This window comes from Pan paniscus, chromosome 6 (genome assembly GCF_029289425.2).
Source record: "Pan paniscus chromosome 6, NHGRI_mPanPan1-v2.0_pri, whole genome shotgun sequence".
Taxonomy (NCBI): Eukaryota; Metazoa; Chordata; class Mammalia; order Primates; family Hominidae; genus Pan; species Pan paniscus.
The window spans coordinates 11,226,354-11,253,735 of NC_073255.2; the positions used below are offsets into that span (position 1 = coordinate 11,226,354).

The window sequence follows — 27,382 nt, forward strand, 5'->3', positions numbered from 1 at the left end:
GTTAATGCTCTGTGAAACCGTTTGAGGAACTGCCAGACTTTTCCAAGCAGCTGTACCATTTTACATTCCCACCAGCAGTGTATAAGGGTTCTAATTGCCCAACACTCTTATTATATGACTTGTTAATTATAGCCATCCTAGTGAATGTGAAGTGGTAGCTCATGATTTTGTTTTGTTTTGTTTTGTTTTTTTGAGACGGAGTCACACTCTGTCACCCAGGCTGGAGTGCCATGGCGCAATCTCGGCTCACTGTAACCTCTGCCTCCCGGGTTCAAGTGATTCTCCTGCCTCAGCCTCCCGAATAGCTGGGGCCACAGGCCATTTGTTTTTTGTCTCATGGCTTTGAGGAACATTTCTTTGGTGACTAATGATGTTGAGCATCCTTTCATTTGCTTATTGCTCATTTGTGTATCATTTTTGTGGAAATGTCTGTTCAGATCTTTTGCCCAATTTTAGACTAGGCTATTGATCCTTTTATTTTTTATTTTTATTTTTTGAGATAGAGTCTCCCTCCGCTGCGCAGGCTGGAGTGCAGTGGCGTGCTCTCTGCTCACTGCAGCCTCCGTCTCCTGGGTTCAAGTGATTCTTGTGCCTCAGCCTCCCATGTAGCTGGGATTACAGGCACCCGCTACCACGCCTGGCTAATTTTTGTATTTTTAGTAGAGATGCGGTTTTACCATGTTGGTCAGGCTTGTCTCGATCTCCTGACCTCAAGTGATCCACCCGCTTCGACCTCCCAAAGTGCTAGGATTACAAGTGTGAGTCACCGCGCCTGGTCCCTTTTATTTTTACATTGTGAGGGTTACAACTATTTTGTTGTTGTTAGAGACAGTGTCTTGCTCTGTTGCCCAGGCTAGAGTGCAGTGGCGCAATCATAGCTCACTGCAGCCTCAAATACCTGGGCTCAAGCAATCCTCTCTTCTCAACCCCCAAGTAGCTGGAAGTACAGGCACGTGCCACCATACCTGGCTAATTTTTTTTATTTTTATTTTTTGTAGAGACAGGGTCTTGCTGTATAGCTTAGACTGATCTTGAACTCCTGGGCTCAGGTGATCCTCTCGTCTCGGTCTCCCAAAATGCTAGGATTACAGGGGTGAACCAGCGCGTCTGATCACCTATTCTTCATTTTTTTTTATATGTGTTACAGTTTTCTGTAGATAACCATTTATCTGAGAATGTCTCCAGAAGTGTTGGAAACCTTCCCTGTTGGATTCCTCTGCTTCATAGGATGATGTGAGCACTGTGGTGACTAATAAAGGAATGCATTCATAGAAACGATTCATTGGTCAGAGGCAGGGCTGTGTGACATGCCACCATCCGCCATGTTTTAGTCTTTTGTCACTGCTTGAATTGGGATGGACGAGGTATGCATATCAGATATATGCTGGTGGTGAGGTGCACTGGGAGGCGCTGGTGATACAGTGAGTGACGGCATCAAGATCTTGACAGTTTGGAATGAAGGACTGAAATGTAAAAGGTGTTAGCTCATAGGAGCAATGTAGAGGGTAGAAATGTTAGCAGCAACATCTTTCATGAGAAAAAGACCTTAGGGTTTGGGATGACCAGCAAGAGTGGCATGTGCCTGATTACCACAGTAACATAGAAAACAGAGCTCTGTGTACTTTATTTTACTTTTTTCTTTTGAGACAGAGTTTTGCCCTTGTTGCCCAGGGCTGGACTGCAATGGCGTAATCTCAGCTCACTGCAACCAACCTCTGCCTCCCAGATTCAAACAATTCTGCCTCAGCCTCCCAACTAGCTGAGATTACAGGCACGTGCCACCACACCCAGCTAATTTTTTTGTATTTTTAGTAGAGACAAAGTTTCTTTTCTTTTTTTTTTATTTTTAGTAGAGACAAAGTTTTTTGTTTGTTTTGTTTGTTTTTTGTTTGTTTTTTGTTTTTTTTTTCCGGATGGAGTCTCGCTCTTTCACCCAGGCTGGACTGCAGTGGCACTATCTCTATCTTGGCTCACTGTAAGCTCTGCCTCCCGGGTTCACGCCATTCTCCTGCCTCAGCCTCCCAAGTAGCTGGGACTACAGGCGCCCGCCACCGTGCCTGGCTTTTTTTTTTTTTTTTTTTTTTGTATTTTTAGAAGAGACGGGGTTTCACTGTGTTAGCCAGGATGGTCTCCATCTCTTGACCTCGTGATCCGCCCACCTCAGCCTCCCAAAGTGCTGGGATTATAGCCGTGAGCCACTGCACCTGGTCTAGTAGAGACAAAGTTGAACCATGTTGGCCAGGCTGGTCTCGAACTCCTGACCTTAGCTGATCCACCCACCTCATCCTCCCAAAGTGCTGGTATTACAGGTGTGAGCCACCGCACCCAGCTAGCTCTGTGTATTTTAGTATGCCTCTAGAAACATCCACGCAAGGAGGCTGGATTGATGGAGGCTCCACGTTTGTGTTGGCCCCCAAATGTAGGCTGTCATTGGTGCCAGATGCTTAAGGAAAGAAAGAAACCATGTGTACAGTGTGGCTTCAGCGCTGGGAAGCTTCTTATTGAAGGTGAAGTATTGAGACTGGTGTCATTTCAGATACAGCATTATCTAACTTATTTGCCCTTTTTTGTTCATCTCACATTCTGGTTAGACCACTGAGTTTGTGGCTGTAATAGCAGGATCAGAGTGGAAGCAGTCGGTGTACTTTTTTTTTTCCCCTTACATGTTTGTTTGTGTTGAGATATTTTTGGTGTTGGGACGTCTTTACCTCCCTGTGAGGGATGCTCATATTCACTCCGTTCCCTCCTCCTAGACACTCGTACAATGCTTGCATCATCATGTACTTGTGGTCAGAGCTCAGAAGTCATCTGTGGGTTGTCGGAGTGTTCTGGGTTGTCTATCCCACAGCCTCCTCCAAACAGAACCCCGTTTTGTTTTGCCCCCATCCCACACATACCAAGTATGCGTCAGAGAAGCAGACCCTAGGCCGGGCTCACGTATCGGTGATTGGTTCAGGAATGGACACATGACCCAGTTTGGCCCAGTGAGAGTCAGGGAGAGTTTGGTGGAAGGTTCTGGGGAAGTGCTTCCTTGCCCCTCTAGGAAGGATCCAAAAGCCATTTATCGTCGCTCTCCTGGCTGAAGCTGTGTCTCCACTCACAGCGCAAGGCAAGCTGACATACAGAGCAGGGGAGAGCTGGGAGAAGCACAAGGAGATGGAGGCTTGTCTCGGTCAGGGCAGCCCCGATGCCGTCTTGCTTCTGCACTCAGTCCCTCGAGTCATTGTGGCCCTTCCTGCTTTTCAGCCAGTTTGAGTTGAATTTTCTGTAACTTGTGGCTAGAGATATCCCAGCCAAACTGAAAACAGTATTTTATAAAAACATGTTCGTTTAATTGTCAGTTTGTTACACATAACATCATATGCCTTATTAAAAATATGTATTGAAGGCCAGGCGCGGTGGCTTACACCTGTAATTCCAGCACTCTGGGAGGCTGAGGCGGGTGGATCATGAGGGCAGGAGATCAAGACCATCCTGACTAACACGGTGAAACCCCGTCTCTTCTAAAAATACAAAAAATTAGCTGGGCGTGGCGGCGGGCCCCTGTAGTCGCACCTACTCGGGAGGCTGAGGCAGGAGAATCGCTTGAACTCGGGAGGCGGAGGTTGCAGTGAGCCGAGATCGCGCCATTGCACTCCAGCCTGGACAACAGAGTGAGACTCTGTCTCAAAAAAAAAAAAAAGAAAAAAATGTTTGTTTAATTGTCAGTTTGTGGCCGGGCGCGGTGGCTCACGCCTGTAATCCCAGCACTTTGGGAGGCTGAGGCGGGCGAATCACGAGGTGAGGAGATTGAGACCATCCTGGCTAACATGGTGAAACCCCGTCTCTACTAAAAAGTACAAAAAATTAGCCAGGCGTGGTGGCAGCTGCCTGTAGTCCCAGCTACTTGGGAGGCTGAGCCAGGAGAATGGCATGAACCTGGGAGGCGGAGCTTGCAGTGAGCCGAGATCGCGCCACTGCACTCCAGCTTGGGCGACAGAGCGAGACTCCATCTCAAAAAAAAAAAAATTGTCAGTTTGTTACACATAACGTCATACGCCTTATTAAAAATATGTATCGAAGTCTGGGAGCGGTGGCTCATGCCTGTAACCCCAGCACTTTCGCAAGAGGGAAACTCCGTCCCCCCCTCAAAAAGAAAGAAAGAAAAAAACCAATGGTCAGTAGGAAAATGGGCAAAGAACATGAACATGTAAAGGAAATATAAATGATTGATTGACTGATGGATTGATTTTGAGATGGAATCTCGCTCTGTTGCCCAGGCTGGAGTGCAGTGGTAGGATCTCAGCTCACTGCAACCTCCGCCTCCCAGGTTCAAGCAGTTCTCCTGGCTCAGCCTCCCAATTAACTGGGATTACAGGCACACACTACCATGACTGTCTAATTTTGTGTTTTTTTGTAGAAACCATGTTGGCCAGGCTGGTCTCGAACTTCCCGCCATGGCCTCCCAAAGTGTTGGGATTACAGGCATGAGCTACTGCACCCGGCTGACATAGCTAACTTCTGTTGTCCCTTTTGTTTCGTAAATCAAGTCCCAATAGCCTGTCATCTGAGCTGAAAGAATGCTTCTTTAGCTTTTGGCTGATACTCCTCTCTGAAAGGAACATCACAAGATGTGGAGGGAACATTTGGAGCAGGTGGAATTCAGTCCTCTCCATCCAGAAGACTGATCCTCTTCTTCTGTAGCTCAATTGAGGAAAACTTTTTTTTTTTTTTTGGAGACGGAGTTTCGCTTTTGAGTCCCCAGGATGGAGTGCAATGGCATGATCTCGGCTCACCGCAACCTCCGCCTTCTGGGTTCAAGTGATTCTCCTGCCTCAGCCTCCCAAGTAGCTGGGATTACAGGCATGCACCACCACACCTGGCTAATTTTATATTTTTTAGTAGAGGCGGGGTTTCTCCATGTTGGTCAGGCTGGTCTTCAACTCCAGGTGATCTGCCGCCTCAGCCTCCCAAAGTGCTGGGGATTACAAGCCTGAGCCACTGCGCCCGGCATTTGAGGAAAACTTTGATACTGTGGTAGTTTCTTTTTTTTTTTTTTTTTTTTTTTGAGACAGAGTCTTTCTCCATCACCCAGGCTGGAGTGCAGTGGCGTGATCTTAGCTCACTGCATCCTCTACCTCTTGGGTTCGACCGATTCTCCTGCCTCAGCCTCCCGAGTAGCTGGGATTACAGGCGCCCACCACCACGCCTGGCTAATTTTTGTATTTTTAGTAGAGATGGGTTTTTGCCATGTTGGCCAGGCTGGTCTCGAACTCCTGACCTCAGGTGGTCCACCCGCCTTGCCCTCCCAAATTGCTCGGATTATAGGTATGAGCCACCGCACCCGGCCTAGTTTCTATTTTTTATTTGAAAACCTCCCAAATGAAATCCCACTGTTGCACCTTGTGGGAGGTTTGATTAGGGATGGTCCACCCTTATGACTACCATGTTTTGACAGAAGAATACTTTTGACATACAAAGTCTGCCTTGTGCCATGTGTGGCTTTGATTGTGGGATGCCTCCTTGTATCTCCTCTGTGTTGGTATCCCAAGAGCTCATTGCTAAGCTGGGTCAGAGAAGATTGCAGCATTGGCTATAGGAGTTGAGTGTACTGATTCTGGGACCTAGGCCTTCCTTTCATTGCTCTTCCATAAGTGGCTGTGTCTGATGATGGATTATAGGGTTACTTAACCAAGACGGTGGTGAGGACATTACATTTAGGAATGCAGCTGTGCTTGTCGGTTATGGGGCCAGTGACCTTAGGAAGCCTGCTGCGGCAGCCAGGTCCATACTAGCATCTGTTTTTCTTAAGGAAAAATAAAAGGGAAAGTTTTTCTTTTTTCTTTTTTTTTCTTTTTGAGATAGAGTCTCACTCTGTCGCCCAGGCTGGAGTGCAGTGTCACAGTCTTGGCTTACTGCAACCTCCGCATCCTGGGTTCAAGCAATTCTCTTGCCTCAGCTTCCTGAGTAGCTGGGACTACATGAGCACACCACCATGCCTGGCTAATTTTTTATATTTTAGTAGAGATGAGGTTTCACCATGTCAGCCAGGCTGGTCTCAAACTCCTGAGCTGAGACAGTCCATCCACCTCGGCCTCCCAAAGTGTTAGGATTACAGGCGTGAGCCACCGCACCCGGCCAGAAATTTTTTCTAGGCAGGCAAAACCGTGTAAAGGAGATTTTCTCAGTATCATCATCATCATCATCATCATCATCATCATCTTTTTAAGAAAATAATCAGAGATGAGGTCTCTCTGTGTTCCCCAGCATGGTCTCGAACTCCTGGGCTCAAGCAATCCTCCTGCCTTGGCCACCCAATGTGCTGGGATCAATATCTTATTTTCTGGAACCTTAATCAGAGCAACTCCATCTCTTGATTCCTTGTCTGTGTATTTCATTAATGCAGTATCAGCAGTTGTCATTACAGTTGGAGTTTCAGGTCCAGGTGCTGCTGACATTAGGATGTGTCTGTTTTTAGAATCCCAGCCCTCCAGGAAGCAGTGTGTATGCAGATACTGTTTCCTGTTTCTCTGGGGTGTTTGGCTATTTTTATAACAAGCTCCAAATATAGGACTGTGTTTTTTTTTTTTTCCCACATACCTGCACCCTTTCCCCCTCAGAGAGGTTAGTGTTACAATTATTTAGCTTATAAAATTTTGTCTTTGTGCCAAAAATGAGGCTGTTAGTGCCTAATATTTTATTTATTTATTTATTTTTGCATTTTAAAAATTATTTTTATACTTTAAGTTCTATGGTACATGTGCACAACATGCAGGTTTGTTACATATGTGTACATGTGCCATGTTGATGTGCTGCACCCGTTAATCGTCATTTACATTAGGTATATCTCCTAATGCTATCCCTCCCTCCTCCCCCACCCAACTACAGGCCCCAGTGTGTGATGTTCCCCACCCTGTGTCCAGGTGTTCTCATTGTTCAGTTCCCACCTATGAGTGAGAACATGCGGTGTTTGGTTTTCTGTCCTTGCGATAGTTTGCTCAGAATGATGGTTTCCAGCTTCATCCATGTCCCTACGTAGGACATGAACTCATCCTTCTTTATGTTAGTGCCTCATATTTTAAAATGTAACTATTTCATTCATTCTAACAGAAGATAATTTTTTGAATTTAAAAGCTATTTCCTGGTAGGGTGCTGTGGCTCATGCCTGTAATCCCAGCATTTTGCGAGGCAAAGGCGGGCAGATCACTTGAGGTCAGGAGTTCAAGACCAGCCTGGCCAACATGGTGAAACCTAGTCTCTTCTAAAAATACAAAAATTAGCCAGGTGTAATGCCTCTAATCCCAGCTACTAGGGAGGCTGAGGCAGGAGAATCACTTGAACCTGGGAGGCGGAGGTTGTGGTAAGCTGAGATCACACTACTGCACTCCAGCCTGGGCGACAGAGTGAGACTCCATCTAAAAAAACAAAAACAAAAATTAACCAAAAAACCCCCACAAAAAAACAACTGTCTATGGGACTGTGAGGCCTATTTCAGCGTGGTGGTGTGCACCTGTAGTCCTAGCTACCCGAGAGGCTGAGGTGGGTGGATCACTTGAGCCTGAGAGGTGGAGGCTGCAGTGAGTCATGATTGTGCCACCACACTCCAGCCTGGGCAAGAGAGTGAGAACTTGTCTCCAAAAAAAAAGGTAGCTATTACGCTCTCTGAGCTTCAGTTTGCTTGCTCATACGTAAAATGAGATAATGACTAACCCAGTCATTGTGGGGATTAAAGAACTACGCGCATAAAGTGTTTTAGGTTGGTGTCTAGAACAATATAGGTCTCAAAGGGACGTGGAGCTTATTTTCCTGGCTGTTAGAACTTGGGTGACCATATATCCCTGTTTGCCTGGGACAGGTCTGTTTTGTGCCTGTTGTCTCAGCATAATTATTACTATTATTATTATTATTATTTTTTGAGACGGAGTCTTGCTGTGTCGCCCAGGCTAGAGTGCAGTGGCGCAATCTCAGCTCACTGCAACCTCTGCCTCCTGGGTTCAAGCGATTCTCCTGTCTCAGCCTCCCTCGAAAGTAGCTAGGATTACAGACGCCCACCACCACGCCTCGCTAATTTTTAAATTTTTAGTAGAGATGAGGTTTCACCATGTTGGCCAGGCTGGTCTCGAACTCCTGACCTCAGGTGATCTACCTGCCTTGGCCTCCTCCCAAAGTGCTGGGAGTACAGGTGTGAGTCACCGCGCCCGGCCCCAGCATAATTATTAATAGTCCCCTTTTTTCCTCTCAGAAGTATACCAGTTTGGGCCATGATTATATTGTCACCCCAGTGAGAACCCAGAAGTGTTTTTAATCCCTGGTAAATCTTAAAAAAGAGCCCAGGACTTTTTGTCACGTTTCCCATCCTCATTTTCTCACTTGCTGTCTGACTTAGGTGCTGATTACCAATTATAAGTAGAAAAAGTCAGGAGGCGGGTGTGTGCACAGTACAAATGTATGCTCTGCAAAAACTGTATTTTTGCAAAAAGGAAGCTCTTCATCTCTGAGGAAGCAACTGAGCAGTTGGAACGTTTTTTGTATTTCAGGAACGATTTGTAACCCTGGACCGCGGAAGTCTATGTCTAAGCTGCTTTACATCCGCCTGGCGCTGTTTTTTCCAGAGATGGTCTGGGCCTCTCTGGGGGCTGCCTGGGTGGCAGATGGTGTTCAGTGCGACAGGACAGTAGTAAACGGCATCATCGCAACCGTCGTGGTCAGGTGACATCTCCCTTCTTCTCTTTGAGTTTCAGTGGATTTGAGGCATAGGTGAACAAACCCTTCTAACATGACAGAGAGTCCAGCGTCCCTCGGACTTCCTCAAATAGTTAGAAATTGGAGTTAGTTTCTGCGTAACTCATCAAAATTTAGAGACACTGTTTATCCATGAAATACAACTCGTCTTTCGTTATGCACGTATTGATGTAGATTTCTTTCCTTACTGGTTCTTTATTTTCTACATTCCCTTCTGTCTCTCTCTCTTTTTTTTTTTCTTTTTTTCTTAAAGTCTTTTATTCCTAACCTCTTATAAGAATTCGGAAGAAAACCAAAGACCAAAACCAGAGCAAAAACTAAAACTAAAGGTATGAAAAGAGATACGGTGTCCAGAAGTGGGACAGGGAATAATATTCTAGAACAATAAGGTTTTCGTGTTTTCTAGGCTAAAAATCTTAGAGATGATCCAGTCCCGCCCCCTTAACACCCTCTGTTCTAAATAAGGAATCAGACCTGGGCTGTTGCTGCGTTTCTCGAGTCACACCGCCAGGGGGCAGCAGAGCCCCTTCGGGAGGGGCATTTCCCGGTTGCGTGTGCTCCTCAATCCGGCGTCTTGCAGTGTGGAAATATTTAAACATATAGATGAGAGGCCTATCAGAGTACTCTGTGATACCTTCATGAGAAGAGCCCTGAGGCACCGAAGGGGAAGGGCGTATGTCATGGTCCCAGGGCCATATGGAGAAGAAGTGCCCGCTGCTTCCGGGCCCAGGCTGCAACTCTGCCCGGCAGACACCTCCCTGTTCCTTCTGTGGCCTTTACTGTTAGGGCAGGGCCTGGGTTAACCATTGATTCATAAGGAACTTTTTTTTTTTTTTTTCTTTGAGACGGAGTCTCCCTCCGTCGCCAGGCTGGAGTGCAGTGGCGCCTCCTCGGCTCACTGCAATCTCCGGCTCTCTGGTTCAAGCGATTCTCCTGCCTCAGCCTCCTCAGAAGCTGGGACTACAGGCACGCGCCACCACACCCAGCTAATTTTTGTGTTTTTAGTAGAGACGGGGTTTCACTATGTTGGCCAGGCTGGTCTCGATCTCCTGACCTCGTGATCTGCCGGCCTTGGCCTCCCAAAGTGCTGGGATTACAGGTGTGAGCCACCACGCCCAGCCTCATAAGGAACTTTCTAGAAGAAAGTTGCTTGCCTCAGGCAGGTTCCAGGAGAGCTGCATCTTCCTCGGTAACAGAACCCTCCGTGGTAGAGACTCAGAAACTGAACCTGGAGGAGGGACCCCGGACACCTGCGTCTGGGCTGGGGCCCGCAGTCACCGAGCCTTTTCCTCTCTCTGTCTTGCAGTTGGATCATCATCGCTGCCACAGTGGTTTCCATTATCATTGTCTTTGACCCTCTTGGGGGGAAAATGGCTCCATATTCCTCTGCCGGCCCCAGCCACCTGGATAGTCATGATTCAAGCCAGTTACTTAATGGCCTCAAGACAGCAGCTACAAGCGTGTGGGAAACCAGAATCAAGCTCTTGTGCTGTTGCATTGGGAAAGACGACCATACTCGGGTTGCTTTTTCGAGTACGGCAGAGCTTTTCTCAACCTACTTTTCAGTAAGCCGAGGGGATCTGGTTTGGTCTGTTTCTTCTGTTTCAGTAAATGCTTCTGATGGAGCCGGTCCCTCTGTTCCCATAAAACAGCGTTTGAGAACCTGGCGTCTTTGGGTGTGTGGGGGGTGGCCGGAGACCCTCTGTCTGTGATGAGCCCTCCAGGGAGCAGTTAACTGCAAGAGCCACACCTTCTCAGACCCTGTGTCCCAGTAGGACATGTCTTCGTATTGACACCCACTCACTACCCTGTCAAAATGCTGGATTAGCCTGTAAGGAACCACATAACGGACGCTGTACCCTTTGAGAATAATTTGCAGCTGCTGTTGAGCAGATACCAAGCACAGGCAGTGGCATGAATCGAGGTTGGAATCAGATAGTGAGTGACTTCTTACCATTTTGTATCATGATGGAAATGATCGACGATGCTACTTTTGGAAGACAGTTTGAATAGATGATTGCAGCACAGAAGGGAGCGTCATTCTAGAGCGAGTTCTTCCGCAATTTGAAAATGCTTGTTTTTTTTTTTCACATGCAGCGTGTCATCTTTTTATATGACATTCTCTGCTAAATGCTGTTAAATTCCATACTGAGATGAGGTAAGGGAGGAAGAGTTCTCTGCTTATCCTGCACACCTGCCAGCCTCTCTTCCCACCTCTGTGCTATCCGACTTGGCACCATTCAGGGCTGGTCCTGGAGCCTGACACCAAGTCATAGCAGCAGCCTCCGTAGAGGGAAGAGGGAAGCTGTCCCCTCAGTAACTTAAAGAAGTGCTTAAACCTAGTCTTAAGATATCTGGAAGAGGGAAGAAGAGAAGCTGGTTATTTCTAGAGGATGTTGTAATCTACATCACAGGCAGAACTGATGGCTCAGTGGCTGAGTGGCCAGTATATTGTCTTTTTTTTTTTTTTGAGACAAGGTCTCGTTTTGTCACCCGGGCTGGAGTGCAGTGGCGCCATCTTGGCGCAACCTCCACCTCCTGTGTTCGAGAGATTCTCCTGCCTCAGCGTACTGAGTAGCTAGAGTACTACAATAGCTGGGATGACAGGCACCTGCCACCACGCCCAGCTAATTTTTGTATTTATAGTAGAGACGGGGTTTCACCATGTTGGCCAGGCTGGTCTCGAACTTCTGACCTCAGGTGATCCGCCCACCTCGGCCTCCCAAAGTGCTGAGATTACAGGCGTGAGTCACCGCACCTGGCAGTATATTGTCCATTCTTACGGGCTACAAGTACCCGGAGGTGATTGAGAATTCCTAATTCCTCCATTTCCTGGAGAAAAAGGACATGTCAGGCCCAAGAAGACTCACTGTCTGTTGCTTTCCCAGCTTGGGGTCCTTTATGAGGCTTGCCATACCCTGTGAGTATGAGTTTAGTCTCATAAATCTCTACCATCCACTGTGTTTCAACAAAACCTTCCCAGCATCTTGAGAAATGAGAGTATAAACGTGGGCTAAAATGGTGCATTGCTACAAAAACGGACAATTTATCCATTGATTTCTCCACTTTACAAAATATTTGAAGTAGATTAAAAATAGTTGAGTCACGTGAAGTGAAATTTTAAGACAGACGAATAGCATTTTTATATTCTCCAGTGGACTTGTCTGAGGGCAGGATGTGAAAACATATTCAGGTCACATAGAGAAGCACTCCTGCCAGGAGCAGTCTTTTTAACATACCTCTGTGTCTAGAAATGTCTCTGTGTGTGCGTGAATGCCTATCAACTATAGAAGACTGGATTTTAGGGAACCCGGGGGCGGTGCCTGCTGGGTTTTATGACAGGCCATTGTGGTTTCCCACCCAGGATACAGATCTGGTGCCCAGCGACATTGCGGCGGGCCTCGCCCTGCTTCATCAGCAACAGGACAATATCAGGAACAACCAAGAGCCTGCCCAGGTGGTCTGCCATGCTCCAGGGAGCTCCCAGGTGAGCCTGGCTTCATGGAGTGTCCAGTTCTGACACTTACACCTTTTGGTGGGTCTTCAGAATCATACAGCTAACCTATAGCAATTTCTTCCTCCCTTCCTTCCTTCCCCTTTCCCCTCCCCTCCCCTCCCCCTCCTCCCCTTCCCTCCACTCCCCCACCTTTTTTTTTTTTTTTTTTAAGACGGAGTCTCGCTCTGTCGCCCAGGCTGGAGTGCAGTGGCACAATCTCGGCTTACTGCAAGTTCTGCCTCCCAGGTTCACACCATTCTCCTGCCCCAGCCTCCTGAGTAGCTGGGACTACAGGCGCCTGCCACCACACCTGGCTAATTTTTTTTCTTATTTTTAGTAGAGACGGGGTTTCACCGTGTTAGCCAGGATGGTCTCGATCTCTTCACCTCCTGATCTGCCCACCTCAGCCTCCCAAAGTGCTGGGATTACAGGCATGAGCCACCGTGCCCAGCCTCCCCTCCCCTTTTTTTCTTTTTCTTTTTTTGAGATGGAGTTTTGCTCTTGTTGCTCAGGCTGGAGTGCAATGACACAATTGGCTCACCACAACTTCCACCTCCCGGGTGATTCTCCTGCCTCAGCCTCCTGAGTAGCTGGGATTACAGGCGCATGCCACCACACTCAGCTAATTTTTTGTATTTTTAGTAGAGACGGGGTTTTGCCATGTTGGCCGGGCTGGTCTCAAACTCATGACCTCAGGTAATCTGCCTGCCTCAGCTTCCCAGGTGCTGGGATTACAGGCATGAGCCACCACACCGGGCCTATTTTTCATTTTTTTAACTTTTATTTTAGGTTCAGGGGTACATGAGCAGGGTTGTTACACCGGTAAACTCATGTCACGAAGGTTTGTTGTACAGATTATTTTGTCACCCAGGTACTAAGCCTAGGACCCTACAGCAGTTTCATTAGCAGCAGGGTTGGAATCTGATTGGTGGCTTCCACTGGTTGTATTGCATCACCTGTCAGGTGAGGCATCTTCGTATCACCTGGAGTTGAGGTAGTGGGAACCCATTCCTGGCCACTTTATCATCCATCATATCTTTATTTTTTATTTTATTTTTTGAGACAGAGTCTCTGTCACCCAGGCTGGAGTGCAATGGCATGATCTTGGCTCACTGCAACCTCTGTCTCCTGACTTCAAGCAATTCTCCTGCCTCAGCCTCCACAGTAGCTGGGACTACAGGCGTGCACCACCACGCCCAGCTAATTTTTGTATTTTTAGCAGAGACGGGGTTTCACCGTGTTGGCCAGGCTGTTCTCGAACTTTTAGCCTCAAGTGATTTGCTGGCCTTGGCCCCCCAAAGTGCTGGGATTACAGGCGTGAGCCACTGCATCCGGCCACATTTATCATATCTTTGAAGGCTTATGTTTTAGGAAATTTGCTGTTCAATTCTATGCATTAGAACAATTCCTCCTGGGATGGGGACTGCGATTCTCCCTGGGTGTGTTTGCTTTCTTCTCTGGGGCTGGGGGCAGAAGCAGTTCAGCTTTGCTTGGTGATAATTTTCCTGCCACAGGTTGTTATGTTTTTGAGAAAGAAAATTGCACGTAGACGGTATGTATCTTCGCTGCTCCGGGTTAAGCCACTCAGTTCTTGACAGCTCGTGTGTGGCAGCGGCATGGAAATGTACTAGTTTCAGGCATCTAGATAGGAAGCGCCGGCTTATTTCAGCAAAGACACCAGAGAAGTCATTGGAGTGTTTTTTACTGTTAACTTCCCCCGTGCTTGCTGTGTTCCTATAAAATGAGGAGTCAGGCCGGGCGTGGTGGCTCATGCCTGGCTTCCCAGCACTTTGGGAGGCCAAGGCAGGTTGATCACCTGAGGTCGGGAGTTCGAGACCAGCCTGGCCAACATGGTGAAACCCCATCTCTACTAAAAATACAAAAATTAGCCGGGTGTGGTGGCGGGTGCCTGTAGTCTCAACGACTTGAGAGGCTGAGGCAGGGGAATTGCTTGAACCTGGGAGGTGGAGGTAGCAGTGAGCTGACATTGTGCCACTGCACTCCAGCCTGGTGACAGAGCGAGACTCTGTCTAAAAAAAAAAAAAATGAGAAGTCCATGTCATCCTTATTGAAGGAGCAGTTTTGCCTGTGGGCGTCTGAGAGTTCTATTCAACAAAGGAGCAGGAAGAGTCAGGAATGAGTTCAGGTTTCAGGTCTCAGTGTGTCGATCCTCTGTGTCAGGAGTTCCCTTAATAAACAGTAGTTTTTGTCCTTCTCTTGTAGGAAGCTGATCTGGATGCAGAATTAGAAAACTGCCATCATTACATGCAGTTTGCAGCAGCGGCCTATGGGTGGCCCCTCTACATCTACAGAAACCCCCTCACGGGGCTGTGCAGGATTGGTGGTGACTGGTGGGTTGGCACAGTCTGAGCCTCCATAGCCATATTTCCCTTAAAAAAAAACAGCTTTCTATTTTGAGATATTTCAAAAATTTGAAAGAACAGTGCAAAGAACTCCCATGAATCCTTTACCTAGAGTCACCAGCTGTGACTCATCTGGTCACATGCGTTGTATCTCTCTCTCTCTCTCTCTCCCTCTCCCTCTCCCTCTCCCTCTCCCTCTCCCCCTCCCTCCCTTCCTCCCCCCTGCATATATATATATATATATATATATATATATGCACATGTATTTTTTTTTCCCCGAACCATTTTATTTTTCTCTTTTTGAGACAGTTTCACCCTTGCTGCCCAGGCTGGAGTGCAATGGCGTGATCTCAGCTCACCACAACCTCCGTCTCCCAGGCTCAAGTGGTGCTACTGGCTCAGCCTCCTGCGTAGTTGGAATTACAGGTGCCCGCCACCATGCCCGGCTAATTTTCATTTTTTGAGATGGAGTTTCACTCTGTCGCCCAGGCTGGAGTGCAGTGGCACAATCTGGGCTCACTGCAAGCTCCGCCTCCCTGGTTCACGCCATTCTCCTGCCTCAGCCTCCCGAGTAACTGGGACTACAGGCGCCCGCCACCACTGCTGGCTAATTTTTTGTATTTTTAGTAGAGATGGGGTTTCACCGTGTTAGCCAGGATGGTCTCAATCTCCTGACCTCGTGATCCGTCTGCCTCGGCCTCCCAAAGTGCTGGGATTACAAACATGAGCCACCACGCCCGGCCATACCCGGCTAATTTTCTATTTTTAGTAGAGACGGGGTTTCACTATGTTGGCCAGGCTGGTCTGGAACTCCTGACCTTGTGGTTCACCTGCCTCACCCTCCCAAAGTACTGAGATTACAGGCGTCAGCCACCAGGCCCGGTCTCAGGTAATTTTTGTATGTTTAGTAGAGACAGGATTTCCCCATGTTGACCGGGCTGGTCTGAAACTCCTGACCTCAAGTGATCTGCCTGCCTCAGCCTCCCAGAGTTCTGGGATTACAAGGTGTGAGCCACTGTGCCCAGCCCCAGTAATACCCTTTTTAGCAATTTTTTTCTCCAATCCAGGATGATGCGTTACATCTAGTTGCTGTGTCTCTTTGGTCTCCTTCAAGTTTTAAGTTTCTCAGCCGTTCTTTCCTTTCATGATATTGACATTTTGAAGAGGACAGTGCAGATATTTTGTAGAAGGGCCTTCAATTTGCATTTGTGTGATGGTTTCCCCATGATTAGATTTATGTTTTGCATTTTTGGCGGGAATGGTCCATGACAACCATCCTTCCTAGTGTATCATATCAGGGGATACATGATGCCAGTTTGTCCCATTTCTGGTGATATTAACATTGATTGCTTGGCTGAGGTGGTGACTGCCAGCCTTGAGACCATTTAAATATCTTGTCCGAGGCCGGGCGTGGTGGCTCAGACCTGTAATCCCAGCATTTTGGGAGGTCGAGGCCAGCGGATCACTTGAGCTCAGGAGTTTGAGACCAGCCTGGGCAACCTGGCAAAACTCCATCTCACTAAAAATATAAAAATTAGCTGGGTGTAACAGTGTGTACCTGTAGTCCCAAGTGCTTGGGAGGCTGAGGCAGGAGAAACACTTGAGCCCAGGAGGCTGAGGTTGCAGTGAGCTGGGGTTGCGCCACTGTACTCCAGCCTGAGTGACAGAGCAAGACGCTGTCTTAAAAAATAAATTAAATAAATATATATGTCTATATCCCACCAGGTGCAGTGGCTCATGCCTATAATCCCAGCACTTTGGGAGGCCAAGGCGGGCTGATCACCTGAGGTCAGGAGTTCAAGACCATCCTGACCAACATGGTGACACCCCGTCTCTACTAAAAATACAGAAATTAGCTGGACATGGTTGCACACACCTGTAATCACAGCTACTCGGGAGGTTGAGGCAGGAGAATCGCTTGAACCAGGGAGCTGGAGGTTGCAGTGAGTGGAGATCACACCACTGCCCTGCAGCCTAAGCAACAGAGCAAGATTCTGTCTCAAAAAGAAAAAAAAAAAAGAAACCAAAACAAAACAAAAAACAAGTAAGTAAATGTCCTATCCCTCTCTGAATTCTCATCTGGCAGTACAGCATCCATTGATTCTTGTCTGAATCACTTATTACCAGGATGGTGGCAAAATCATGATTTTTCTTTTTCTTTCTTTCTTTCTTTTTTTTTTTTTTTGAGACAGAGTCTCAGGATCCTGGCTCACTGCAACCTCCATCTCCCAGGTTCAAGTGATTCTCCTGCCTCAGCCTCCCGAGTAGCTGGGATTACAGGCCTGCACCACCATACTCGGCTAGTTTTTTGTAATTTTAATAGAGACAGGTTTTCGCTGTGTTGGCCAGGCTGGTCGAACTCCTGACCTCAGGTGATCCACTCGCCTTGGCCTCCCAAAGTGGTTGGATTACAGGCATGAGCCACCGCACCTGGCCAAAATTGTGATTTTTCTAAATTCATCATTTCTTCTACATTAATTGTCATTCTCCTATAAAAAAGAGCTTTTTATCCCTACATCTTACTGTCAATATGGATTTATAGATTCTTATTCAGTGGGTTGTAATTATGACTGTTCATTTTGTAGTAAGTACAGTGTTTATTTGATGCTCAAAATGTTCCAGATTTTGTCCTGCAAACTGGCTCCAGTGTTCTTTTCATATGACCCCATCATGTTCTGAGCACTTCCTAACCTCTGGATTTTGCTTTTTCTTTTTTTGGGACTGTTGCCCAGGCTAGAGTATAGGGGTATCATCACGGCTTACTGTAACACCATACCCTCAACCTCCTGGGCTCAAGTGATTCACCTGCCTCGGTCTCCCAAAGTCCTGGGATTACAGGTGTAAGCCACCACGCCTATGTACTTATTTTAAAGATCATGAGATTTTACTAATATCTTTTTTTTGTTTGTCTTTTAAGAGACGGGGTTCTCTCACCTCAGCCTCCCAAGTAGCTGGGACTACAGGCACGCACTGCCAGACCCAGATAATTTTTAAAAATGTTTTAAATTAATAAATTTCTTTTTAGAGACAGTTTTGCTTTGTGGCCCAGGCTGGTCTCCAACACTTGAGCGATCCTCCCGCCTCAGCCTCCCAAAGTGCTGGCATCATGGGTGTCAGTCTCCTGGCCCTGATATCTTTTAATTCTAGTCCAAAGCCACAGAGTTTCTCTTTGCTTCTCCACATCATGTCTGCAAAGAGAAGCTTGGCTCCCAGCAACATCAGCGTGAGTTACCCACGCTCAGTCCCCTATTACTAAGAAAATAGTTTCAGAATTGCTATACCCAGTTCCACTACAAAAAGGGCATCTGCTAAGTAGAGTTTGCGATTTGTTTGTAGTTTTTTTAGTTTTTATTTGTATTTATTTTAATTTAATTTAATTGTATTTTTTGAGACGGAGTCTCACTCTGTCACCTAGGCTGGAGTGCAGTGGCGCGATCTCAGTTCACTGCAACCTCCGCCTCCCAGTTGCAAGCAAGTCTCCTGCCTCAGCGTCCCGAGTAGCTGGGATTACAGGCGCCTGCTGAGTTTTGTATTTTTAGTAGAGGTGGGGTTCCAGCACATTGGCCAGACTGGTCTCGAACTCCTGACTTCAGGTGATCCACCTGCCTCGATCTCCCAAAGTGCCGGATTACAGGCGTCAGCCACCACGCCCGGCCTCTTTTTGTTTTTTAAACGTAGAGCACAGTACTCAAAAGTTACTTATATGATTTCTTATTTATTTTCTACGGAGTTGGCTGTGCTGTTCATTTGGACAGATTTGCTTTACCTGCTTCTGTTGGCATTCAGTTTTAGGGACTTGCCCATCCTTGTTGATGAATTTTTTGAATATAGAAATCATTAACGTGATGCCAGAAGTCAGAACTCTATCCAAGAAGTGTACACAGAGAGGTATTATCTTTAATAAGCCATTCCGGGCCCAGTGCAGTGGCTCACGCTTATAATCCCAGCACTTTGGGAGGCCAAGACGGGCAGTTCGCCTGAGGTCAGGAGTTTAAAACCATCCTGGCCAACATGGCGAAACTCTGTCTGTACTGAAAATACAAAAACTAGCCGGGCATGGAGGTGCAGGCATGTAATCCCAGCTACTCAGGAGGCTGAGGCAGGGGAATCGCCTGAACCTGGGAGGCGGAGGTTGCGGTGACCTGAGATTGTACCACAGTACTCCAGCCTGGGTGACAGAGTGAGGCTCCATCTCAATCAATCAATCGATCAAATTAAGTTTTAAAAAGCCATTCCATGTCAGCCAGGCTAAGTCCTGAGAATTGTCCGCTCTGGTCCTCGCGTCTCCGGGAACATGTGGCAGTGAGGATGGACGTTCCTTGCTAAGTGGCTCTGTTCGGCACGGTAACGTCTTTGTCCTCTTTTTAGCTGCAGAAGCAGAACCACAGACTATGACTTGGTCGGAGGCGATCAGCTCAACTGTCACTTCGGCTCCATCCTGCACACCACAGGGCTGCAGTACAGGGACTTCATCCACGTCAGCTTCCATGACAAGGTGTGGACGCTGCAGACAGCGGCTCTTCACTTCTTTTGGGTCCTGGAGCCGTTAGAGATTCTGATGGAAGTTATGAATTATTCTTCCCGTAATTCATAGACACACAAACACACTTCTAAGTCCTGGGTACTATTTCAGAGGGGCCACAGACCCTGGGGGAGCCACACAGATGCCCTAGTGCAGGTTCAGAACCCAGGTTTCACATAAGATAGAGACATCTTCATCAGAGATAGCGTGCTATGTTTCTTACCTCGCCCTTCTGTTGAGGAGTGAAATCCCTCAGTATTAATGCCGCATGGCCTTCTGGGATTTGTATCGTCGTCCTGGATTGTGAGTGCCATCAGTAGTGTAGTGTAGCAGGTCTGGCACTCTGGGGGGGTCACTGTCACCTTGGGAGAAGCTGCAAAAGCCAGCTGTGGGCCGGGCACAGTGGCTCACGCCTGTAATCCCAGCACTTTGAGAGGCCGAGGCGGGTGGATCATAAGGTCAGGAGTTCGAGACCAGCCTGGCCAATATGGTGAAACCCCATCTCTACTAAAAATACAAAAATTAGCTGGGCGTGGTGGCGGGCGCCTGTAGTCTCTGTTGGTGGTCGGGAGGCTGAGGCATGAGAATCACTTGAATCCGGGAGGCGGAGGTTACAGTGAGTTGAGATTGCGCCATTGCACTCCAGCCTAGGTGACAGAGCAAGACGCCATCTCAAAAAAAAAAAGCCAGCTGTGCGTGGCTGCAGTGCTGCGTGTTCAGTGTCGCTCGCTGTCTCCAGGTGATTCTCACAGGCACCGCAGCGGGAGGCCTGCTGGCGCAGATCGGCGGCTCTCCCACTTTGCTGCCCAGTAGAACCTCTTGAGGAGCTTTTAACACTGCTGAGGTCCAGGCCGCACCCTGGGCCAGTTCAATCCGAATCTCTGGGGAGGTCAGAGAGAGGCTAAGAAAACAAAGATCCTTTTTCATGTAGAGCAGCATGGTTTATGAAGGCCAGTCCTTGCCAGAGTGGGTCCCACTGTGTAGTGAGCGTGAGTGGAGAGGCGGTGTCCCCTCCTCTCCGTGCCGCAGGACTTGGGCTGTCATCGCAGACACTGCAGGGCTCCGACTTTGCGTGCTGGTGCGTGTGTTCACTGTTTAGGCCCCATGCTTGTTTCTTGCTCCTGCAGGTTTACGAGCTGCCGTTTTTAGTGGCTCTGGATCACAGGAAAGAGTCTGTTGTGGTCGCTGTGAGGGGGACCATGTCTCTGCAGGTAACGTTGGAACCTGACTTTCCAGCCCTGGGAGTGGGGTGTGGGAGCGGGAGCCCACAGCTGCTCGGCTGGGGAAAACCGTCAGTAACCGCATGAGACACAGGGGAAAATGGTGAGGACAGAAAATGAGGATGTGAGCCCGGGGTTGGGAAATACTCCCTTTGCAAAAAGGGATGAAGCTGTTTCATCTTCACTGAGAACTGTCAGCAGCAGAGCGGCCAGCAAGTTGGCCCCCCCGCCACAGGAGCTCCCAGAGGGCACCTGCTTGACCCCTTCCTGCCTAACTTCCCTGAGCCCAGCCAGGCCCCACACCCGGGAGCCCTCCCGGGGAATTTCTGCACCAGAGCCAGATGGCGGCAGTGAGTCAGTCTTGCTGCAGAGAGTCACGCCCCTGGCCACCAGCCCTGCTGCAGGCTCCCGGTTTGGATCCTCACAGGCCCTCGTGGCCTGCCGTTCTCCAGGTGAGGCCAGGACTGCCGACATCCATCCCCAGCCCATGGCCCCTCTTCTGTCTTCCTCAGTCCATACTCCTGGGCCCCTTGGAGATGCCAGGCGACGCTTTCCTTGTCAAAGCTTTCTTCTCTCCATTCCGGTCTCCTCCTGGCCACTCCTCAGTCTCACTTCCCGTTCTTCTCTGCTGACCCAGAAAATGAGACTCCAGAGCCTGTGCGCTCAGCCCTCTTCTGCTCCTGACTGGCTCTGGGGTAGCCCCCCCAAGTCCAGGGCCAGGACCCCAAACTTGCATCTTCAGGAGCCATCTGTGGGTCTCCTGGGAGGCACCAGAGAAGCCACACTTCCCACAGGGCTGCTCCTCCCGGGGGGCGCCCTGTTCACGTCAGCTCTGCCATCGTCCCCCCGTTGCCCATTTAAGAAGCAGTGGCGCCTGTAATCCCAGCACTTTGGGAGGCCGAGGTGGGTGGATCACAAGGTCAAGAGATCGAGACCATCCTGTCCAACATGGTGAAACCCCGTCTCTACTAAAAATACAAAAAATTAGCCAGGCATGGTGGTGGGCTCCTGTAGTCCCAGCTACTCAGGAGGCTGAGGCAGGAGAATCACTTGAACCCGGGAGGCGGAGGTTGCAGTGAGTCGAGATTGCACCACTGCACTCCAGCCTGGAGACAGAGTGAGACTCCGTCTCAAAAAAAAAAAAAAAATTAGCCGGGCATGGTGGCGGGAACCTGTAATCCCAGATACTCAGGAGGCTGAGGCAGGAGAATTGCTTGAACCCGGGAGGTGGAGGTTACAGTGAGCTGAGATTGCGCCATTGCACTCCAGCCTGGCGACAGAGCGAGACTGTGTCTCAAAAGAAGCAGTGGCGTCGTCTGTGGTTTCTGTGCGCCCTGTCTGCTGTGTGTGAACTTCCTGCCCCAGCCTATGTGGCCCTCTCTCCATTTCCAGCGCCATGGCCCCGCTTTTGGCCCCAGTCCTCTAGCTTCCCATCTCCGTCCTTGTCTAGTCTCATCTCCCCAGTCTGTTTGATTGATTGTTTGTTTCTAAGACAGGGTCTCGCTCTGTTGCCCAGGGTGGAGTACGATGGTACAGTCAGCTCACTGCAGCCTCCACCTCTTGGGCTCAAGTGATCCTCCTGCCTCAGCCTCTCAAGTAGCTGGGAATACAGGCATGTGCCACTACACCCAGCTAATTTTTTCTATTTTTGTAGAGACAGGATCTCACTATGTTGCCCAGGCTGGTCTTGGACTCCTGGGCTGTAGCCATCCACTCACCTCAGCGTCTGTCCATTGTCCTGTCCACCAAGGACTCACTCTAGAACACGGATCGGATCTTACCGTCCTGCTCAGATACCTCCAGTGGCTTCCCATTGCCTTTATGGATTTATCTTTAAATGTTCTTTTTTTAATTCCAACTTTTATTTTAGATTCAGAGGGTACATGTGCAGATTTGTAGCTGGGTATACTGTGTGACGCTGAGGTTTGGGGTACTGTTGATCCCGTCTCCCAGGTACTGAACATAGTACCCAGTGGTTAGGTTTTCATTCCTTCCCCTGCCCTCCTCTAGTAGCCCCAGTGTCTATTGTACCCTCTTTGTGTCCATGAATACCCAATGTTGAGCTTCCACCGTCGCATCAGACCATGCGGTGTTTGCTTTTCTGTGTCTGCGTTAATTCGCTGAGGATGATGGCCCGCAGCTGCATCCGTTGCTGCAGAGGATGTGATTTTGCGCTTTTCTATGGTTGGGCCCACTGTCTTTAACATCAAGTTTGTGTTTCTTATCACAGCTCTGGGTGCTTTACCCAGCAGCCTCCCCCATGCCCACTCCGCAGCCTGGACGCTGGTGCCGGGGCCTCCAGCCCAGCAGCACAGCACTCGCCTGTGGACCTTTTCAAATATGGCTGGTGTGGAGCCGTGCCCAGGGCCCCAGCCAGCGGGTCCTGCTGCCCCTGTGGGGAGGACGCCGCCTGTCCTCTCTGCTTTCACAACAACCTCTTCCTTCGGGTCTGGCTGTGGCGTCACCTCCTCCAGGGAGCCGCCCCTGCGCCTGGGCTGTGCCCCATCCTCTGACTTGGCACCGCCTGGCCCTTGCTGTGGTGCTAGTCTAGGCCTCCTCCTCTCCACGGTTTCACCTGTTACGGGGCTCCTGAGGACGGGAACCAGGCTTTGTTCAGAACCCTGGTACAGGTTCTGTGCCACGGGGTCCTTAGAATATGTGTGTGTGATGGGGAAGGCGCAGGGCGTGTCTTAGGCACACTCCATGGTCCCCTCCACCCTTCACGCCTGGCCCAGAGCTGGTCGTGCCATCAGGGCCCTCAGGAGCCACCGCTGGGTTTCCCTCTTTAGTTTAGGGTTCAGTCCCAGGACTGAACTAGGAGACGGTGCCATCCCCGCCATCCTCCACAGAAGTGTCAGGAGCAGGGACCACCTGTCATCCTCCTACCCTGCCCATCACAGGCTGACGGCCGCTTCTGCAACGCCCTTTTTACAGGATGTCCTTACGGACCTGTCAGCGGAGAGTGAGGTGCTGGACGTGGAGTGTGAGGTGCAGGACCGCCTGGCACACAAGGTATGAGTGCGGACTCGTGTGTCTTTCCTGTGAATGCTGACCACACAGCAGATGGGCGCCTCAGGCCAGGGACTGCACAGAGCCCGCGCTGCCTGTTCTTCCCGCGCTGCCTGTGCCTCCCGCGCTGCCTGTTCCTTCTGCGCTGATTCTCACAGCAGCCCTGGGAGGCTGTGGGATTTCGTTTGTCCTAAGAGAGAGAAGCCTGTTCAGAGAGAGCGAGTGCCTTGCCCAAAGTCGTGTGGCTACTGGAATAAGTAGCAGGTTGGGCATTTGAGCCCAGCTCTGTGGCTTTTCCTTCTCTCTGTGTGTGTTTTCTGAGAGGCAGTCTCCCTGTGTTGCCCAGGCTGGTCTTGACCTCTTGGGCTCAAGTAATCCTCCTGCCTCAGCCTCCCAGAGTATTGGGATTACGGGCGTGAGCCACCACACCCAGCCTCTGAATTCATTCAGGTGGTACATTCTCATGGTGAAGAACAGCTTCATCAAAGCTCAGAGCAGCAGAGAGTGTGCACCAGGCCCTCAGGAGGCAGGCCCACCCCACGGGCGCTCTGCCGGGTCATTCACATGTTCTCTGTGCAGATGGCAGATGGCACGGTGCCAGGCTTACAGTTTCATGCTCACTGTGCTATGGGTGTGAGGCTGCCTCAGCTCCTCCCGAAGGAATGAAAACCCCCTGCCCAGAGTAGAGGGGTAGGGGTTTCTAGTTTTGGGGGCTTCCTGTAACTGTGGTGAGATATTCCTGACACACATTGGTCAGTTTCACTGTTCGGTGGTCGTTAGTGTGCAGTTCCGGGCATCCAGTGCGTTCCCAGTGCCGTGTACCCGTGTCCAGTCCCACACCCCCAACACAAGCTCTGAACCCATCCCCACTCACTTCCGCTTCCTCCCTTCCACGGCCTCTGGGAACCTCTGTTCTACTTTGTCTCTATAAGTCGTCTCTTCTGGGAACCCCACAAAAGTGGAATCGTACAGGATTTGTCCTTTCGTCACTGGCCTGTTTCTTTTCTTTTTTTTTTTTTTTGAGATGGAGTCTTGCTCTGTCGTCCAGGCTGGAGTGCAGTGGTGCCATCTCAGCTCACTGCAACCTCCGCCTCCCAGGTTCAAGCAATTCTCCTGTCTTAGCCTCCCAAGTAACTGGGACTACAGGCGCACGTCACCACACCCAGCTGATTTTTGTATTTTTAGTAGAGACGGGGTTTCACCATGTTGGCCAGGCTGGTCTCTATCTCTTGACCTCCTGATCCCCCCACCTCAGCCTCCCAAATTGCTAGGATTACAGGCATAAGCCACCGCACCTGGACTGTTTTTGTTTCTGAGACAGGGTCTTGTTCTGTCACCCAGGCTTGAGTGCAGTGGTGTGATCATAGCTCACTGCAGCCTCCATCTCCCAGGTTCAAGTGATCTTCCCACCTCAGCCTCCCAAGTAGCTGGGATTACAGGCGTGTGCCACCATGCCTGGCTAATTTTCTACTTTTTATTTTGTAGAGATGGGGTCTCTCTGTGTTGCCCAGACTGGTCTTGAATCTCCTGGGCTCAAGCAGTCCTCTTGCCTCAGTCTCCCAAAGTGCTGGGATTGCAGGCGTGAGCCACCACGCCCGGCCCTTTGCTGTCTTTTTTGTATGCCAGTTCACAAAAGACTCCAGTTTGCCCGTTACTGTGTGAGGAAAGGAGGAACTGTAAGCCTTAGTACAGAGATGCCCCAGAAACCCGTCAGGGGCCAGGGGGCTTGGCCTGGGTGGATCTGCTCAGGCAAAGGCTTTATGTGACCACAAGCTGAGGATCCCCGGCTTGGCTGGCAGCTGAGGCCCCCACGTGCTGGGTTCATATTTTAGTGACAGTTCATCCCTTGGGTCGGGAAGGCTGCCGCTGAGGGCCTGTCCTGTCCTCTTGGCTTCATTTGTTCCAAATCACGCTGAGTTTGGCTCTGACACTGTCCACGGTAATCGGACTCCAAACCTGTGTGGCCGAAAGGGCTTTGGCATTTGTTGTTGGAGGTGCGCCGGGGAGGCTCGCCAGCAGCAGCTTAGTCCACGTCCTGCTGGGCTCTGCCTGCCCAGCACCAGCCACAGGGTAGGTGCCCAGTGAGTGTGGCCTGGAGTTGACTGCATCCCGCCGTCGCAGGAGTGAGAAAGGGCATCTGGTGATTTGTTAAGAAGTGCTGTCAGGGCCGGGTGCAGTGGTTCACACCTGTAATCCCAGCACTTTGAGGTCAGGAGTTTGAGACCAGCCTGGCCAACACGGTAAAACCCCATCTCTACTGAAAATACAAAAATTAGCCGGGTGTGGTGGTGAGTGCCTGTAATTCCAGCTACTCAGGAGGCTGAGGCAGGAGAACCGCTTGAACCTGAGACTCCGTCTCAAAAAAAAAAAAAAAAAAAAAGGAAGTGCCATCTGAATGCACACAGAGTGTTGAAGCCTTTTTAAAAATTTTCTTATATGATGGCTGGGTTCAGCATTCTACTTGCAGAATTATTTAATTCTTAGAAACTTGTAGTTGCAGCCAGGTGCGGTGGCTCACGCCTGTAATCCCAGCACTTTGGGAGGCCGAGGCGGGTGGATCACGAGGTCAGGAGATGGAGACCATCCTGGCTAACACGGTGAAACCCCGTCTCTACTAAAAATACAAAAAATTAGCCGGGCGTGGTGGCGGGCGCCTGTAGTCCCAGCTAGTCAGGAGGCTGAGGCAGGAGAACGGCGTGAACCCGGGAGGTGGAGCTTGCAGTGAGCCAAGATTGAGCCACTGAACTCCAGCCTGGGCGACAAAGCGAGACTCCGTCTCAAAAAAAAAAAACAAAAAAAGAAACTTGTAGTTGGATTAGAGATGATCAAAAACCATCTCCCATCTTCTGTGGGATTTCCTCCACCCCGTCCTATTAGAATCGAAGCTGCACGGGACAGGGGCCAGGCCCGCTTTTCTCCGAGCCCAGCACAGGAGCACACTGAGGAAGCATTTTGAAGATATTTTTGATTGACAGGGTCATTTCTTCCCTGGCCCTGCTTTTCTTTTTTAAAAATTTTTTGAGGGCTTAACTGCGTGTAGGGAATGGCTTTATTTTTTTTCTTTTATTTATTATTTTTATGATGATTATTTTTCAGAAAGAGTCTCACTGTGCCACCCAGGCTGGAGTGCAGTGGTGCAATCATAGTTCACTGTAACCTTGAACTCCTGGGCTCAAGTGATCCTCCTGCCTCAGCCTCCCAAAGTGTTGGGATTACAGGCATGAGCCACCTGCTTAATTTTCAAGAAGCCTATTTCAGAGGACAGATGTATATGTTAGAAAATTTTAAATTTTTGCTGGGCACAGTGGCTCACACCTGTAATCCCAGCACTTTGGGAGGCTGAGGCTGGTGGATCACGAGGTCAGGAGTTCGAGACTAGCCTGGCCAACATGGTGAAACCCTGTCTCTACTAAAAATACAAAAATTAGCTGGGTGTGGTGGCGCATGCCTGTAATCCCAGTTACTCAGGAGGCTGAGGCAGGAGAATTGCTTGAACCCAGGAGGCAGAGGTTGCAGTGAGCCGAGATCACCCCATTGCACTCCATCCTGGGCAACAGAGCGAGACTGTCATTCATTCATTCATTCATAAATAAATAAATAAAATTTTATTTACTTTTTGAAGTTAAAGCCAAACCTGACCACCCTAAAACTCACTTCTGATGGTTTAGTTTTACCTTTGCGGGAACAGTGGATGCTTATCAGTGTCTTTGATTCAGAACTTCGTGGATTTTGTAGTTGTTTTAGAGAAATGGGGTCTTGCTATGTGGCCCAGGCTGGTCTCAACCTCATGCGTTCAAGTGATCCTCCTGCCTCAGCCTCCCAAATAGCTCAGATTGTAGGTGTGAGCCACTTGGCACAGCTGTAGAACTTTATGTTTAAATGTTATGTAAAAAGTCTAAATCTGACCAGCCGTAGGAACTTGGCTGAAGTAAATTGTGATATGTTCACACAGCGCAAAACGGTGTAGCTACAGAAAAAGCCACAGAAATGTATCTGTGGAAAGATGTTTGGTTGTTTTGGGTTTTTTGTTTGTTTGTTTGTTTTTTGAGAC

At 49.2% G+C, this 27,382-nt stretch overlaps 1 protein-coding gene across 3 annotated transcripts in view; it reads left to right on the forward strand.

The window, feature by feature from the left end:
* The window catches only part of DAGLB (diacylglycerol lipase beta), a 39,378-nt gene that overhangs the window by 3,710 nt on the left and 8,286 nt on the right, over positions 1 to 27,382 (forward strand). For 2 of the 3 annotated variants that reach the window (XM_034963659.3, XM_034963662.2), the window contains 7 exons: positions 8,517 to 8,688; positions 10,028 to 10,286; positions 12,086 to 12,208; positions 14,441 to 14,568; positions 18,949 to 19,075; positions 20,230 to 20,313; positions 23,257 to 23,334. In XM_034963659.3, the coding sequence (XP_034819550.1) occupies positions 8,517 to 8,688; positions 10,028 to 10,286; positions 12,086 to 12,208; positions 14,441 to 14,568; positions 18,949 to 19,075; positions 20,230 to 20,313; positions 23,257 to 23,334 (971 nt within the window). The remainder of the gene's footprint in view (positions 1 to 8,516; positions 8,689 to 10,027; positions 10,287 to 12,085; positions 12,209 to 14,440; positions 14,569 to 18,948; positions 19,076 to 20,229; positions 20,314 to 23,256; positions 23,335 to 27,382) is intronic. The other variant, XM_034963660.3, reaches the window with a different exon arrangement.